Below are 14,196 nucleotides of genomic sequence, written 5' to 3'. Positions count from 1 at the left end.
AATCTACGTGCAAGCGCTTCCATTGTTCCATTCCCTTGTCACTGGCCCATATTTCTTTGCTGCCAGAATCTGTCCACCCGCCTTCCTTCATGAATAACTTGCAGCTCTCAACTTCCTTTTTTGACTCTTTGTTTGCCAAAGTAATTTTACCTGTCAGTGCTGAGAGTCTTCCTTGTTTGCTCCTCTGGTTTCTTCTAGTATTCTTTGTTTCCTACATGAATTACATACCCCCTTCTGCTAATGTGACATTACCTTTCTAGTTCCAGCTGTATGTACAATTCATTTTGATGTCCTCCTCCAATCCAGCATTAAGTAGCACTGCACTTTCTGGGTTTAAATGGAGGCTGTCTTTGTGATGCAGATCTTTATGTCCTTCCCTTTCTCGACATCTCTCGTGTCTTCTCTCATAGCATCGCCATCCTTTTTTACCTCATTATGGGCTCTCAGTTTCTTGTTTAACACCTTTTCTCTGCTGTATCTTTCTAATACCTTTCATTGATTCGTAACATGTATTGACATCCAAACTCCTAGTGCCCTAGGATAATGAGAGAGGAGAGCAAGAACCTGGATTCACAATAGTCATGCTTTGTAAGTGTTAGGACATTTGTGGATGGTTTTGTAGCTGTCTCCCCTGCACTGGCTTGCAGTATGATGCAATGCGGATTAAGAAACCTCAGATATTAGCTCACATAGGGACACATCCACCTTCACCCTACAGCAGCCTCAGTAGCTACACATACCTGTAAAGGTGTAGAGTTCAGCATCTTATGGCCAACTGAGACTGCATCTATCCATGCTATTGTTTTAGTAATGGGTGATTCTATATTGTCAGGCATGCGGACACCATTCTAACCAGGCTGTAAGAGTAGGGTGACAGCCGTCTTTCTGGAGCCAGGATCTGGGATGAAAAAGGGCTCTTAAATCACACCATCCTGACAGAAATGGTTATGACCTGGTAGTGATCCATGTGGGGGGTAAAATGACATGCAGAAGAATGTGTGTGCGTGTGTGTGTCTTGAGTGTTTTGTCATCTCCAAGAGTGATGCAGAAATTGAAAGTGAAGATAATTAGCTTTAATAATTTGCTATATAGCTTGTGCCATTCTGTTGAGATTCAGTATGTCAGCTTGTGAAGAAATAGCTGACAAACCTTCCTGCTTTGCCAGGGATGACCTGCACCATTCTTACCAAGGCTTCTGCATCTTGGCTAAAGCTTGTGTTGCCCCCATAGTGCCTTTTTAGGCAGAGTCCATTTGAAGGACATTCCAACTTAGTAAATTCTAATTTGGGACATACTATGATTCTACTCAGTGCCAGGAGTCTCAAAAATGCCTGAACTTGAGTCTTTTAAAATTTGAATACATGCATATATGTCAAGTTGCAGAGGATTGTTTTAGAGCAATGAAAACAGTGCCCCTCTTCCCAGATATAGTGCTGATCAGATCTTCAGACCCACTGGCAGTTGTGGAGGAGTATCAGTATTTGTCAAGAAAGTGATCATCTCTTGACAGATTACTCAGGGTAACATATTTGAACTCCTGGATGCCCAAATCACTATAAACAAGGCTACCACTTCATAGCTAGTTTTATAACACCATTTATGTCCTCTTCAGGGAGCAGTAGCTATCTTAACACACAAGGTAAAATCCCTATTAAACCGAAGACCTTTCTATAGGGGGACTTCAGCTATCCATTAGTAAACTGATTGACCTACACTCTCAGTGGATAGCATTTCCAACATTTCCTTGACATAATAAATGCTAATTCTCTTTTACAAAACGTTAATGTTTTCTAGGGGCTCTGATGTCTTTGATCTAGTTTTGATGAGTACTGCTATTCCTTCCATATCTCTATATGTATCATCTTTCCTTTTTAAATTGTCCTTAAATTAGTGACTTTTTCATTTAAAAGCAGTTATAAATTCCTCCGTAACTACTTCTGTGTTTAGGGCCTTTTCAAATGCAAACCTTCATTTTCTTGATGACCTAAATAAATTCCTCTGTAATCCTTCTCAGATGGATCTCTTTGCCAAACTTGACACGTATGCCTTTGATTTCTACTCACACTTAAATGTATGGAAAATAAAGTCCCTACCTGCACCTAATATAATGAGAAATTTACAAGGACATTTCTGTGGTATAGTACACTTATAAATAAATTATATAATGAGATAGAAATTGCTTAATAGAGGTCTCATTCTGTGTACCTTAAGATCACACTTAAAACTAGTAAAGATTTTAAGGAAAGAATTAGAAAGCTAAATATGATCTTAAAATTTCCACAAAAATAATCTATTAATCTTTATGCCAGGATGCCAAGAAGTAATGCCCAACATTTGGAGCTAGTCCACAGAAATACTGACTTCTCTGACTTAAAATAGCTAATGCCCTAGGTGATGAATTTAGAGTACGTTTTACTCCACCCACAGTTATAACTATTCCAAAGATTCCACCATCCTAGCCACCCCTTTTGATTACTTTGGAACAAGTTCCTTTGACACTTGTCCCCATGCAGGCATTATTGGCAGATGTGTAAATTTGGAAATAAATCATTGTGATGTACAGTGGAAGTGCCACTTTTGAAAATTAAAAAGTTACCAGTGGTATACCACAGGGCTCAGTGTTGGGCCCTTTTCTGTTTGGTATCTGTTTCTCATACCTTTAGGCCAACGCTCATGGTCTGTGGTTATCTAAGTTTGCAGACTGCTATAAATTGACTGGTGGTGGTGGTTGATCTGCTGACTCAAAAGTTGTCCCAGCATGGGTTAGACTACATTAACAACTGGTGCACAGAACATGGGCTTAAATGTGACAAAAAATTTGCATAGTTATTAACTTTCTCTCAAGCTGTATGGATGGCACACCCCTCCACTCAAACATTAGTATAACGGACCTAGGCACTCTAGATTATTTGTTTGAACAGCATGTCCCCACGGTTGTTCAGAAAGCCTTCTCTCTGTCTCATCTAATTTCCAAAGGCATCTCTTCTTGATCCAAATAAGTCTATAAATTCCCCTTTATTCGTTTCTCATTAGACCCATTATTGAGTGTATGTATTTGTGCAAACATATTTCCCAACTTGAGACCTTAGAGATTCATAACTAAAAAGATTAGTGACCTGAGAGATTTTCATTATCAGAACAGACTGGCAGCCTCTCTACAGTCAGTTTCTTACAGACTCTACTGTGGAGATCTTTGTCTAGCCTTTTTAGCCATGTAAGAGCCAAACTTCTTTCATGTCGTATACTTTCACAGATGAAATAATACCTCAGTTTTTAAATAAAATAAAAAAAAATCAGCAAATAATTAAGACACTACATGATAGATTCATATTCCAGCATCTCCCTCACCTCTAGGGCAGATTTCCACTACAAGTCGAGGAGTAGCACCCTTTTTATCCTTAAGGGTAAATCTAGGTAATTGGATGGGCAGCCTCAAATTCTTCACTGGACCATGTTGCTTTCCTCTCCTTGAGGCTGGAAGAAACTTTTGCTTTGTGTTTTTGCTAGGCTTCTAGTCTACAGACTGTTTGTGTAGTACTTGCCTATAAACATATGTTGACAGTGCAGGTGTATTAAGTAATCTCTACTCTTTGCGGGACTCGTGTTTGCCACATCTCCTGTTACAGCAGCTGTACTTTTGTGTTTTCCATGAAATGTTGCTGTTGTGGGACATTTAACCTTCTCCATGTCATAGGGTATAGGCAGACTATTCTGTCATACCTCCTCCAGCACGTGGGCTGAACCTGGTTCATCTGAGTCGTATTCAGGCCAAAACATCTACAAAGGGTCTGTTCACCCAGTCCTTAAAAATGATAGACATGCTAAGTGGTATGATGATGATCTTCGTGTTTCACTGTTGCAGTCATTACATTTGGGTTATCTGCTTGCAGGTAGCCCTCAGTCGGCCTGATTAACAAAGTCTTGGGTCCTGTGTCAGTTGCTGTCCCTTCTTCCATGATGTCAGGTCGTCACTGACTCGTCAGGGGTATAAAACATGCAGCCGACGCCATTACATCAATCTTTCTTGCCGTGCGGTGCCCGAAGCAGAAGCAGTTCGCAAGTGCCAGTTGGCTGACTCATGAAATTTTCATTTTTGAGTTTCAGAACCGAAAAAACTAAGTATCCCATTGGGGAAACTTTTTCTTGTTCCTTACCTATGTCAGTAAAACTTAATTGCATTACTTGTGGAAAGCAAATACCTCATAAAGATTTTCATTCGTACTGTATTCCTTGCCTAGGCCCTGATGACGACGTACATTGCTGTCGGTTTTGTGCTTTATTTAATCAGCGCACTATCCATCATCGGTATATTTCCGCCTCTAAATATTTCATTTCTCAGTTTAATTACCGAGAAATGTCATCGGTTAGCCATCCGACTACCGGGATTCTGAAAAAACGTAAAGATAAAGACAGAGACAGGCCGCCGAGGTCCAAAACTGCAGATGACGCTTCTCCTAAGCCAGTCGCCAGTACTCTGTGAGGAGCTGTCGCAGCCCTGATACCCGCTACTTATGATTCTCTACTGAGACCCATTCGGAGTCCGGTATGCCACGAAATGCTTCAACTATGGAACCCGCAGATGTCTACCTTGGATGGGTCCAGAACCGCTGTGCAGGCACCGGATCCTGAGGGTATATTCAGGCCTACGGACTTGCATATTAAACCAGCATCTCCTTTTTTACTTGGGCCTAAATTTCGATCCATACCTAAAAAAATGACGGCCAGGCCACATGCTCAGGTCTCTATGCCTAAAAAACAAATGATAAGAATGGCTGAAGATCTAATAATTCTAATCAGGGGTAGCCACCCCCCCCCCCCTTCTAAGAGACCTAGGACTGAAGCTGATTATGAATCTTCTGATCAGGATTCTCTTGTTTCTGATTCTTCTGATGATCTGGATTTGCCCTTATCTACTTATGAAGATTCTGATGCAGAGGACTCCATTCCCTCTGCTTCCCCTCCTGAGGATTTTGCTTTTGGGGAAACCTTACATACTCAAAGGGAGCATTTCCACTGGGAAAGCCAGAATGTTTCTGATTCAAAAAAGAGGCTTAGGGATTTCCTTCTCCTACCTCAGCATAGGCCATTAGCTATTCCTCCTGTACTAGATATTGTTGATGATGCTTTTTCGGAATCTAGTTTGGCCCATGACACCCTGCCTCCTGCTCCCAGAAAACCTGACAGATGCTACAGGGTCCCTGAGTCCCACAAGTTCCTTTTTAAAAATCCTTTTGCAGATCCAGAGATTGTTTCACAGGGGGCCAAGGGCATTAAGGCTTCTACTGCTAAAAATCCTACCCCTTCTGATAGAGACTCCAGGGCGTTGGATAGATGGGGTAAGAAGTTTTACACTTCTGCAACCTTTGCCATTAGGGCTTTAAACTGCCAATTTCATATGTTAAAGTATCAGCAACATGTTATTGGACTGCCTAAACAGAAAATGATGTTAGTTCCTGACTGTGAGGAAAATAAAGAATTGCAGGATTTAATGCATTCTGTTGAACAAGTTGTAAAACTTGCTTTGCAATGTGGTTTTGATTCATTGTAGGCATCTTGCAGGGCTGCTGTTACTGGGTCTGTGCTCAGAAGGCATGCTTGGCTTAAGGAGCAATCTTTGCCTGATCATATTAAAGCTAAATTGTTGGATGCTCCTTTAAATTGGGACCCCCTGTTTGGCAACAAGGCTGAGGAAGTTCTTAAAAATATGGAAGATAAAGCTAAATCTATGCAAACTGTGAAAGATTTTTTACAAGTTCATCCTCCTAGATTTAGTAGGCACTGGCCCTCTAAGAATTGGGCCTTTCCAGCCCCTTCCAGGTCTTCTCAAGCCAAACCCAGACACAGCAAAACCCCCAGGTTTCAGTCCCAGGGGACACACATAACTAAACAGTGGGGGGCCTCCACTTCCAAATCTGGGAATAATAAGACTCCTTCCTATGGTAAACTGTCTCAATGACTTCCTTTTAAAATTTCCAAGCACTTATCGACTGACTGCCCCTTTGGGGAGAAAGATTGCTCTTCATGCAAAGAATTGGAAACTCATTACCCAGGACAAATGGGTTTTAAATGCAGTGTCCCAGGGATACAGATTTCACTTCCATACATTGCCAACACCAAGCGGGTGGCTGACTTACCCCCAAATCAGAGGCCCAAAAACAAGTACTTTCTCTCTTAAGCATGGGGACTATTCAACTGGTACCAGAAGAGGAAAAGGGACAAGGTTTCTACTCAAGACTTTTCCTGGTACCCAGAAAAGACAATTCATGGCGTCCTATCCTGGACCGGTCTACTCTAAACACCTTTTGGGAGATTCCAAAATTCAAGATGCTGACTCTTCACCAATTACTTCCTATGCCAGGCAAAGATGCCTGGTTGGCAACAGTAGATTTAAAAGAAGCATACCTGCACATCTCAATCAAGGAATCTTGCAGAAGATACCTACGCTTCAAAGCAGGCTACACGCACTATCAGATCTCTGCACTGCCCTTTGACTTATCTACTGCAACCAGGGTATTCACAAAGTGCCTAGCTGCAGTTATTGCATTTTGCAAGCAAAAAAATATTCAAATATACCCATACCTGGACAATTATCTAATTCAGGCAGAAAGCCAGGACATACTTTTGAATCATCTGGCCTTTGTACAAAGGGTTCTAACTTGTCTGGGGTACACCATAAACGAAAAGAAATCACACCTGGTACCCTGTCAACAAATTATATTCCTGGGAGCAAGCTTGAGTACAACTTCCCAGATGGCTTACCTCACGCCAGAGAAACAAATTCATTTGACAACCTACTTCAAACAAGTGGCCACAAAAACCCTGCTATCTGCAAGACAAATACTGCAAGCCTTGGGGTTCATGGCCTCCTGCATTCTTCTAATTCCATATGCAAGACTGCATATGAGGAAACTACAGTGGTATCTAAAAAGCCTATGGTGTCAACATTCTCAAGACCTAGAAACAATGATTCCTGTCATACCTTGCCTACGCCTAGAGTTCATTTGGTGGGCAGAGGCCTGCCACCAAAACAAGGGACTGCCTTTCACACCACCCCCTGCCGCCCAAACCCTAACAACAGACGCATCAGACTATGAATGGGGAGGCTCACCTGGCAGGGAAGTGCATTCAGGGCAAATGGAACCCAAGTCAAATGCACCTGTATATCAATCAAAAAGAAATGTTAGCTGTACAGAATGCTCTGAAAACCTTCAAGAACCACATTCTTCCAGGACAACTAATGGTAAAGATGGACAACACCACTGTTATGTGTTGCATAAACAAGCAGGGTGGTACACATTTTTACCCCCTCTGCAGACTAGCCATGGCATTGTAGAACACAGCCTTGAGCTACCAAGTGCACCTACAAGCTCAGTTCCTGCCAGGAAAATTAAATACACTGGCAGACGGACTAAACAGAAAACTCATGGACCCACACGAGTGGAAACTGGAACCAAGGATTTTCAACATGTTGACAAGCAAATGAGGGAGCCCAGGTATAGACCTGTTTGCCTTTCCCCAGAACTATGAATTGGACAAATTTTGCACAAGGACTCCTCACAAACAAGCCTGGAAAGTGGATGCTCTGTCCTTTAGCCTGAAAAACCTATCAGTCTATGCCTTCCCCCCTCTGCCTCTGCTCTCCAAAGTACTACTAAAAATCAAACAGGACAAACCAAGGATGGTTTTGATTGCTCCATACTGGCCACGCCAACACTGGTACCCCCTCCTGCACAGTGTGTCACTGTTATCTCCATGGCACCTGCCTCAGACTCCTTCCCTGCTGTCTCAGCAGGAGAACCAGCTTCTGCACCCTCAGCTTCTAACACTGAACCTTGCAGCCTGGCTAATTACTTAATCTCTCCTTTACCATCCCCCAGCAAACCTGTGATGGATATCATTTTAGAGGCAAAGAGGCCTAGTACTAGAAAATCTTGTGCTGAAAAATGGAAAAGATTATGTGCCTGAAACCATTCTCAAGGGATGAGCACAGCAGCACCCAATTTACCTCAGATTTTTACAATACTTAACTGAGATGCTTCACAAGGCCTGTCTTTTTCCTCTATTAAAATTCACACCTCAGCCATTTCAGCTCATTATAACACAGAACCTCCCCTCTTCTCTCATCCACTGCTCAAGCAGTTCCTCAGAGGGGCCAAAAATTTGAGACCACCTAGGAGAGGTCCCAACCCCAGCCTGGGACCTTAACTTTGTCTTTGAGAAACTCACTCTACCTCCTTTCGAGCCAGCTGCTGCTGCAGACTTAAAATTTCTTTCTTGGAAAATAGCTTTCCTTTTAGCAATCACTTCAGCTAGAAGGGTATCTGAATTACAGGCCCTTATGGCATTGGAGCCTTTCATCATCTTTCATGCGGACAGGGTGTCCCTCAGAACCAATCCATCTTTCATGCCCAAGGTGCTATCCAGTGTGGCTCTTAATCAGTACATTCATTTGGCCAACCTTCTTTCCCAATCCAGAGAATAAAGGGGAACAGATACTGCATTCCTTGCATGTGCACAGACAAGTCAGATTCTACTTGGACAGGACTAAACCTCAAAGGAAATCTGAACAACTGCTGGTGGCATTTGCTGCAGGGGCAGAGGGGAAGGCTATTTCAAAGCAAACCATTTCTAAATGGATAAACTATAAGTATCATGGAAAACCTTTTCCCCAGGGGATCAGACCTCACTCCACCAGGGCTGCATTTACCTGTACAGCCTTTCACAGAGGCGTCCCTAGCAGGGACATCCTAGAAGCTGCTACCTGGAGTTCTGTACATACTTTCACCAAGCATTGTCAATTGCCAATTTTCTCTAAACCCAGAGCTGGAGAACATAGTACAGTTGTGTACACTTACCATAAATGTAGATGTTCGAGTGTATTCACTGTTGCAGTCCTGGTTACCCCCCCCCCCCTCCAGCCCCCTAACTTCTTTTGACTATACCTCTACTTTCCTTCACTATGCTTAAAGGCCTTTTTGGTTTATTTGCTTTTTTGCTGGAGGTATATCTTTTTACTTTTATATTTAATTGCTTCCCATTAGGGGGGCACCTGACATCTGGGGCAAGGAAAACTGATGTAATGGCGTCGGCTGCATGTTTTATACCCATGATGACCTGACGTCATGGATGAAGGGACAGCAACCGACGCAGGACCCAAGACTTTGTTAATCAGGCCGACTGAGGGCTACCTGCAAGCAGGTAACCCAAATGTAATGACTGCAACAGTGAATACACTCGAACATCTACATTTATGGTAAGTGTACACAACTGTACTTTATCTCTTCTGGGAGCTGTTTAAGAAATTAAACAACTGCTTCATTTTACATGTTAAGAATTCTAGATAACAGTTTGCAATCGTTTGTCTTTGTCATCTTTTGAGTGTATTCCACTGTATTTGCCACACAGCAGGCCGCATCATCTGAGGGCCACTCAGTTGCTAGGTTTGCCATCTGTCAGCCGCTAAAACCTCTTTAACTCTACCTCCCCTGCCCTGACTCTCATTATCCTACAGCATTTCCACCATGATGTATATTTGCAATGTAATCATATGAAATTTACTTTAATTATCGTTGCTACATCTGTTAATTGTAACTGTACAGTTTGTTTTATATTGTTACTTGCTGTTCTGTCTTTGATATGCACAATTTACTGCCTCTCTGTCCCACTGTTTTTCCTTGTAAATTATTTCACCCAGGTATTTCAGTTATGTATACCCCAGTTAAGAAATGTAAAATAAAAATTAATGTAGTTATGGATGTGCAAATAAATTAAAACCTTTCTGTCCAGGTCATGAATGAAAAAGGGCCCTTTCCCAGCTGTCTGTACCAGATGAAGCAGAATGCAGCTGTTTCTTTCCAGTCCAGTGCAAAAACGTAACCAAGTGCTAATAGAGTGTAGCCTGTAAGCATGATATTGTAACTCTGTGTTCTTGCTTGTTTCCTTTACAGACTAGGCAATGTGTGGAACAACTGACTGTGGCTGAGCGTGTTCTCTGTTTGCATAGTCGATGGCGGATGCTCTTTGTTGGACTAGCAAATGGCAATGTGGCAACATTCAGTTTGAAGGTTAGTAGAAGATACTGCAACATTTGGAGCTTTTTCTAGTTCTCTTTGTTGGGGAATAATAGATGAGAAAATCTGAAATTGCTGATCATGGTTAGAGTGATACTCCCCAGGTTTTGGTTTATGATTATTGTACCAGATGGACCAAGTATGAAACAGATTGCTAGTGTTTCTTCTTTTAGTGTTTTTGTATTGTGGGATCTGACCTAAGAAAATCTCCTTTATTTATGCAGTCCAGTGTTACTACTCCTGCAGGCTGTCGTCAATTCCCACCATTCGCTCAGGTCGGATTCTGGGCTCTGAACCAGTAGCACTTGACTTTCACCCTCATGTAAAAACTTAGAAAAGAGTTGGTCTTTTTACGAAAAGTTAGTCTTTTAACTGAGTGACCTGAATATTCCAAGTATAACTTTAGTGATTTTTTTTTTGCAGCCAAATTTCTCCTTTTGTTTGTGTGTTTATCCCATTTTACAGCGCCAGTAGGGCATCACACTTGTAGTAAAATGTGTGTATATGGGGACTATTTGCTGTACCAGTGTTTGTGTACTATTGCAAATTCATGAATAGGCCAGTCATTCTCCCCTAGAGAGGAAGTAGCAGACTCGAGGGGGAAAGAAAGCGCAAATATTTCAGTAAAGATGTGTGCATAATCAGTGCCTGAGCTGGTAATGCACTCACCTCTGATGTCAGGAAATTGGAAGGCTGTGGGCTTAGTCAAACACCAAACTTTCCAGTATTAACATTTTAAAGTGACATAAGGCCGTCCTGCAGTGTTGAGAAGCCAAACTCCAGATGAGACTTTAAATCAGGTTTAGTACTGTTTGTGTTTTTGGTAGTTGAAGTAGGTGTTGAAGATCCCTTGGCGCTTATTAAATAAGTACAGGGAAAATTCACCATTCTGCTGGTCAGGTTATGCCTACTTGATAGCTCAGCTCATGTCTCCCCTGAAAGTAGGCCGTAGGTCAAGTGATAATATCAGATTGCTGTTTCTGGACATTTTAAGTGATTGGAGCTAGAACATGTCTTGGTGAGTTGAGCTTTGCAAGTGTATGTCTCATATGCCTTGTTATAAGCTTCTCTGGCAGGAAGAAAGTACAGTAGAGGCATATTCTCATGCTCATTGTTCAGTCCAGCTCTTTAATCCCCACCCCCTCCAACCTCAGTGCTGAGTGACTGACACTTTGATGTCCTTATATTCATATGCTGCAGTATTGATAACAGTCAAGAAGGCAAAAGGTCTAGGCCTGAACCGACTGCTGCACCCTCCACTCGAGCCCTACCTCTCAAGGTCAGTGAAGGCCCAGAGTCCTCTGAGCTTCTTTTGGTGGAATGCCCGGAGGAAACAAGTACAACATCCGAGGTCACGCCCTGGAGGAATTCATTCGTCTTTCTTGCCGTGCAGTGCCCGAAGCAGAAGCAGTTCACAAGTGCCAGTCGGCTGACTCCTGAAATTTTAATTTTCGAGTTTCAGAACCAAAGTCTTCAACTAAAGCTAAGTACCCCATTGTGGAAACTTTTTCTTGCTCCTTACCAATGTCAGTAAAAGTTAATAATTGCATTACTTGTGGAAAGCAAATACCTCATAAAGATTTTCATTCGTACTGTATTCCTTTCCTTGGCCCTGACCACGACTTACCTTGCTGTCAGTTTTGTGCTTTATTTAATCAGCACACTATCCGTTGTCGGTATATTTTCGCCTCTAAATATTTCGTTTCTCGGTTTAATTATCCAGAAATGTCGTCAGCTATCCGACTACCGGGATTCCGAAAAAACACAAAGATAAAGACAGAGACAGGCCGTCGACGTCCAAAACTGCCGACGACGCTTCTCCTAAGCCAGTCGCCAGTTCGCCAGTACTCAGTGAGGCACTTTCGCAGCCCCGGATACCCACTACTTCTGATTCGCAGGCCTCTACTGAGACCCATTCGGAGTCTGGTATGCTGTGAGATGCTTCAACTATGGAACCCGCGGATGTCTCTACCTTGGATGGGTCCGGAGCCGCTGTGCAGGCACCGGCTTCTGAGGGTGTATTCAGGCCTACAGACTTGCATATTAAACCGACGCCTCCTTCTTCTCTTAGGCGTTAATCTCAATCCATGCCTAAAAAACTGACACCCAGGCCACATGCTCAGGCCTCTATGCCTAAAAAACAAATGATAAGAATGGCTGAAGATCTAATAACTCTAATCAGGGGTAGCCAACCCCTCCCCCTTTCTAAGAGGCCTAGGGCTAAAGTGATTTGTGAATCTTCTGACCAGGATTCTGTTTTTTCTGATTCTTCTGATGATCTGGCTGACCAGGATTCTGTTTTTTCTGATTCTTCTGATGATCTGGATTTGCCCTTCTCTACTTTTGAGGATTCTGATGCAGGGGACTCCATTCCCTCTGCTTCCCCTCCAGAAGATTTTTCTTTTGGGGAAGCCTTACATACTCTAAGGGAGCATTTCCACTGGGAAAGCCAGAATTTTTCTGATTCAAAAAATAGGCTTAGGGATTTCTTACTTCTACCTCAGCATAGGCCTTTAGCTATTCCTCATGTACTAGACATTGTTGATGATGCCTTTTCGGAATCTAATTTGGCCCCTGATTCCTTGCCTCCTGCTCCCAGAAAACCAGACAGATACTACAGGGTTCCTGAGTCACACAAGTTTCTTTCTAAAAGTCCTGTTGCAGATCCAGAGACTATTTCACAGGGGCACAAGGGCATTAAGGCTTCTACTGCTAAAAATCCTACCCCTTCTGATAGAGACTCCAGGGCGCTGTGGATAGATGGAGTAAGAAGGTTTTCACTTCTCTGCAACCTTGGCCATTAGGGCTTTAAACTGCCAGTTTCATATGTTGAAGTATCAGCAACATGTTATTGGATTGCTTAAACAGAAAATTATGTTGATTCCTGACTGTGTGGAAAATAAAGAATTACAGGATTTACTGCATTCTGCTGAACAAGTTGGAAAACATACTTTGCAGTGTGGTTTTGAGTCATTAGAGGCCTCTTGCAGGGCCGTTGTTACTGGGTCTGTGCTCAAGGAGCAATCTTTGCCTGATCATGTTAAAGCTAAATTGTTGGATGCTCCCTTAAATCAGGACCGCCTGTTTGGCAGCAAGGCTGAGGAAGTTCTGAAAAAGATGGAAGATAAAGCTAAATCTTTGCAAACTGTTAAAGATTTCTTACAAGATGTTCATCGTGCATACAGCTGCAGTCATAACAGATGGGTTCTCCTGCCTTCAGGCGGGTCCTCGGTCGGCCGAATTCCAAAGTCTAGGTCCGGCGTCGGTTGTCGTCGCTTCTTCCCTGACGTCAGTGCGACAGGGGTATAAAAGAACCAGCCGACGCCATTTTCTTCAGTCTTTCTTGCCGCGCGGTGCCCGAAGCAGAAGCAGTTAGCAAGTGCCGGTCGGCCAGCTCCTGAGATTACGAAAATTTGGAAACCGAAGTCTTCTTAAAAGCTAAGTACCCGTTGGAAACTTTTCTTGCCTCAGACCGATGTCAGACAAAGTTAATAATTGTATTTCTTGTGGGAAGCAAATACCGCATAAGGATTTCCATTCCCTCTGTATTCCTTGCTTAGACCCAGACCATGACGTCTCGGTCTGTCGCTTTTGTGCTACATTCAACAAACGCACTATTAAGCGTCGGGCGGAGTTCGCCCAGCATTTTTTTGGGAAAGCATTTAACTATACTATGTCGTCGGATACTCCGACTCCGGTTTTGTCTAAAAAAACGCAAAGACAAGGACCGACACTCGAGGTCCGCGGCCTCTGCCGACACCACGCCAAAGCCGACTACACGTGGTCCGGTTCTCAGCGAGGCGCCTACGCAGCCCCTGATTACCGACGACACATCTTTGGTGGTGTCTCCTGTACCCGAGGTCGCAGGCTCCTCAGCCCACACCCCAACTACGGATACCGAAGCCACTCTTGGCGTTGAAACACAGAATGTGGACAGGTCCACCTCCACTTAAGGTGTCTTCAGACCTTCCTCTTCTTTCTCCATCAAGGCTTTCACCAAGTCTAAAGCAACCATGCACCCTAAGAGACCAGCTACACAGGGCCCATCTCCAGGCCCCATGCCTAAGAAACAGATGCTTAAAATGGCTGAGGATTTAATTACTCTAATCAGAGGTTCTCAGCCACC

General features: G+C 43.1%; 1 protein-coding gene across 1 annotated transcript in view; it reads left to right on the top strand.

Annotated features, from left to right (window-relative positions):
- ZNF106 (zinc finger protein 106) overlaps positions 1 to 14,196 on the top strand; it is a 2,006,671-nt gene that overhangs the window by 1,458,130 nt on the left and 534,345 nt on the right. Inside the window, exon 15 of the mRNA XM_044074076.1 lies at positions 9,948 to 10,064. Coding sequence (XP_043930011.1) covers positions 9,948 to 10,064 — 117 coding nt within the window. The remainder of the gene's footprint in view (positions 1 to 9,947; positions 10,065 to 14,196) is intronic.

Source organism: Protopterus annectens, chromosome 6.part0 (assembly GCF_019279795.1).
Source record: "Protopterus annectens isolate FY-2018-M chromosome 6.part0, PAN1.0, whole genome shotgun sequence".
NCBI lineage: Eukaryota > Metazoa > Chordata > Ceratodontiformes > Protopteridae > Protopterus > Protopterus annectens.
This window is presented reverse-complemented; position numbering and strand designations above follow the sequence as displayed.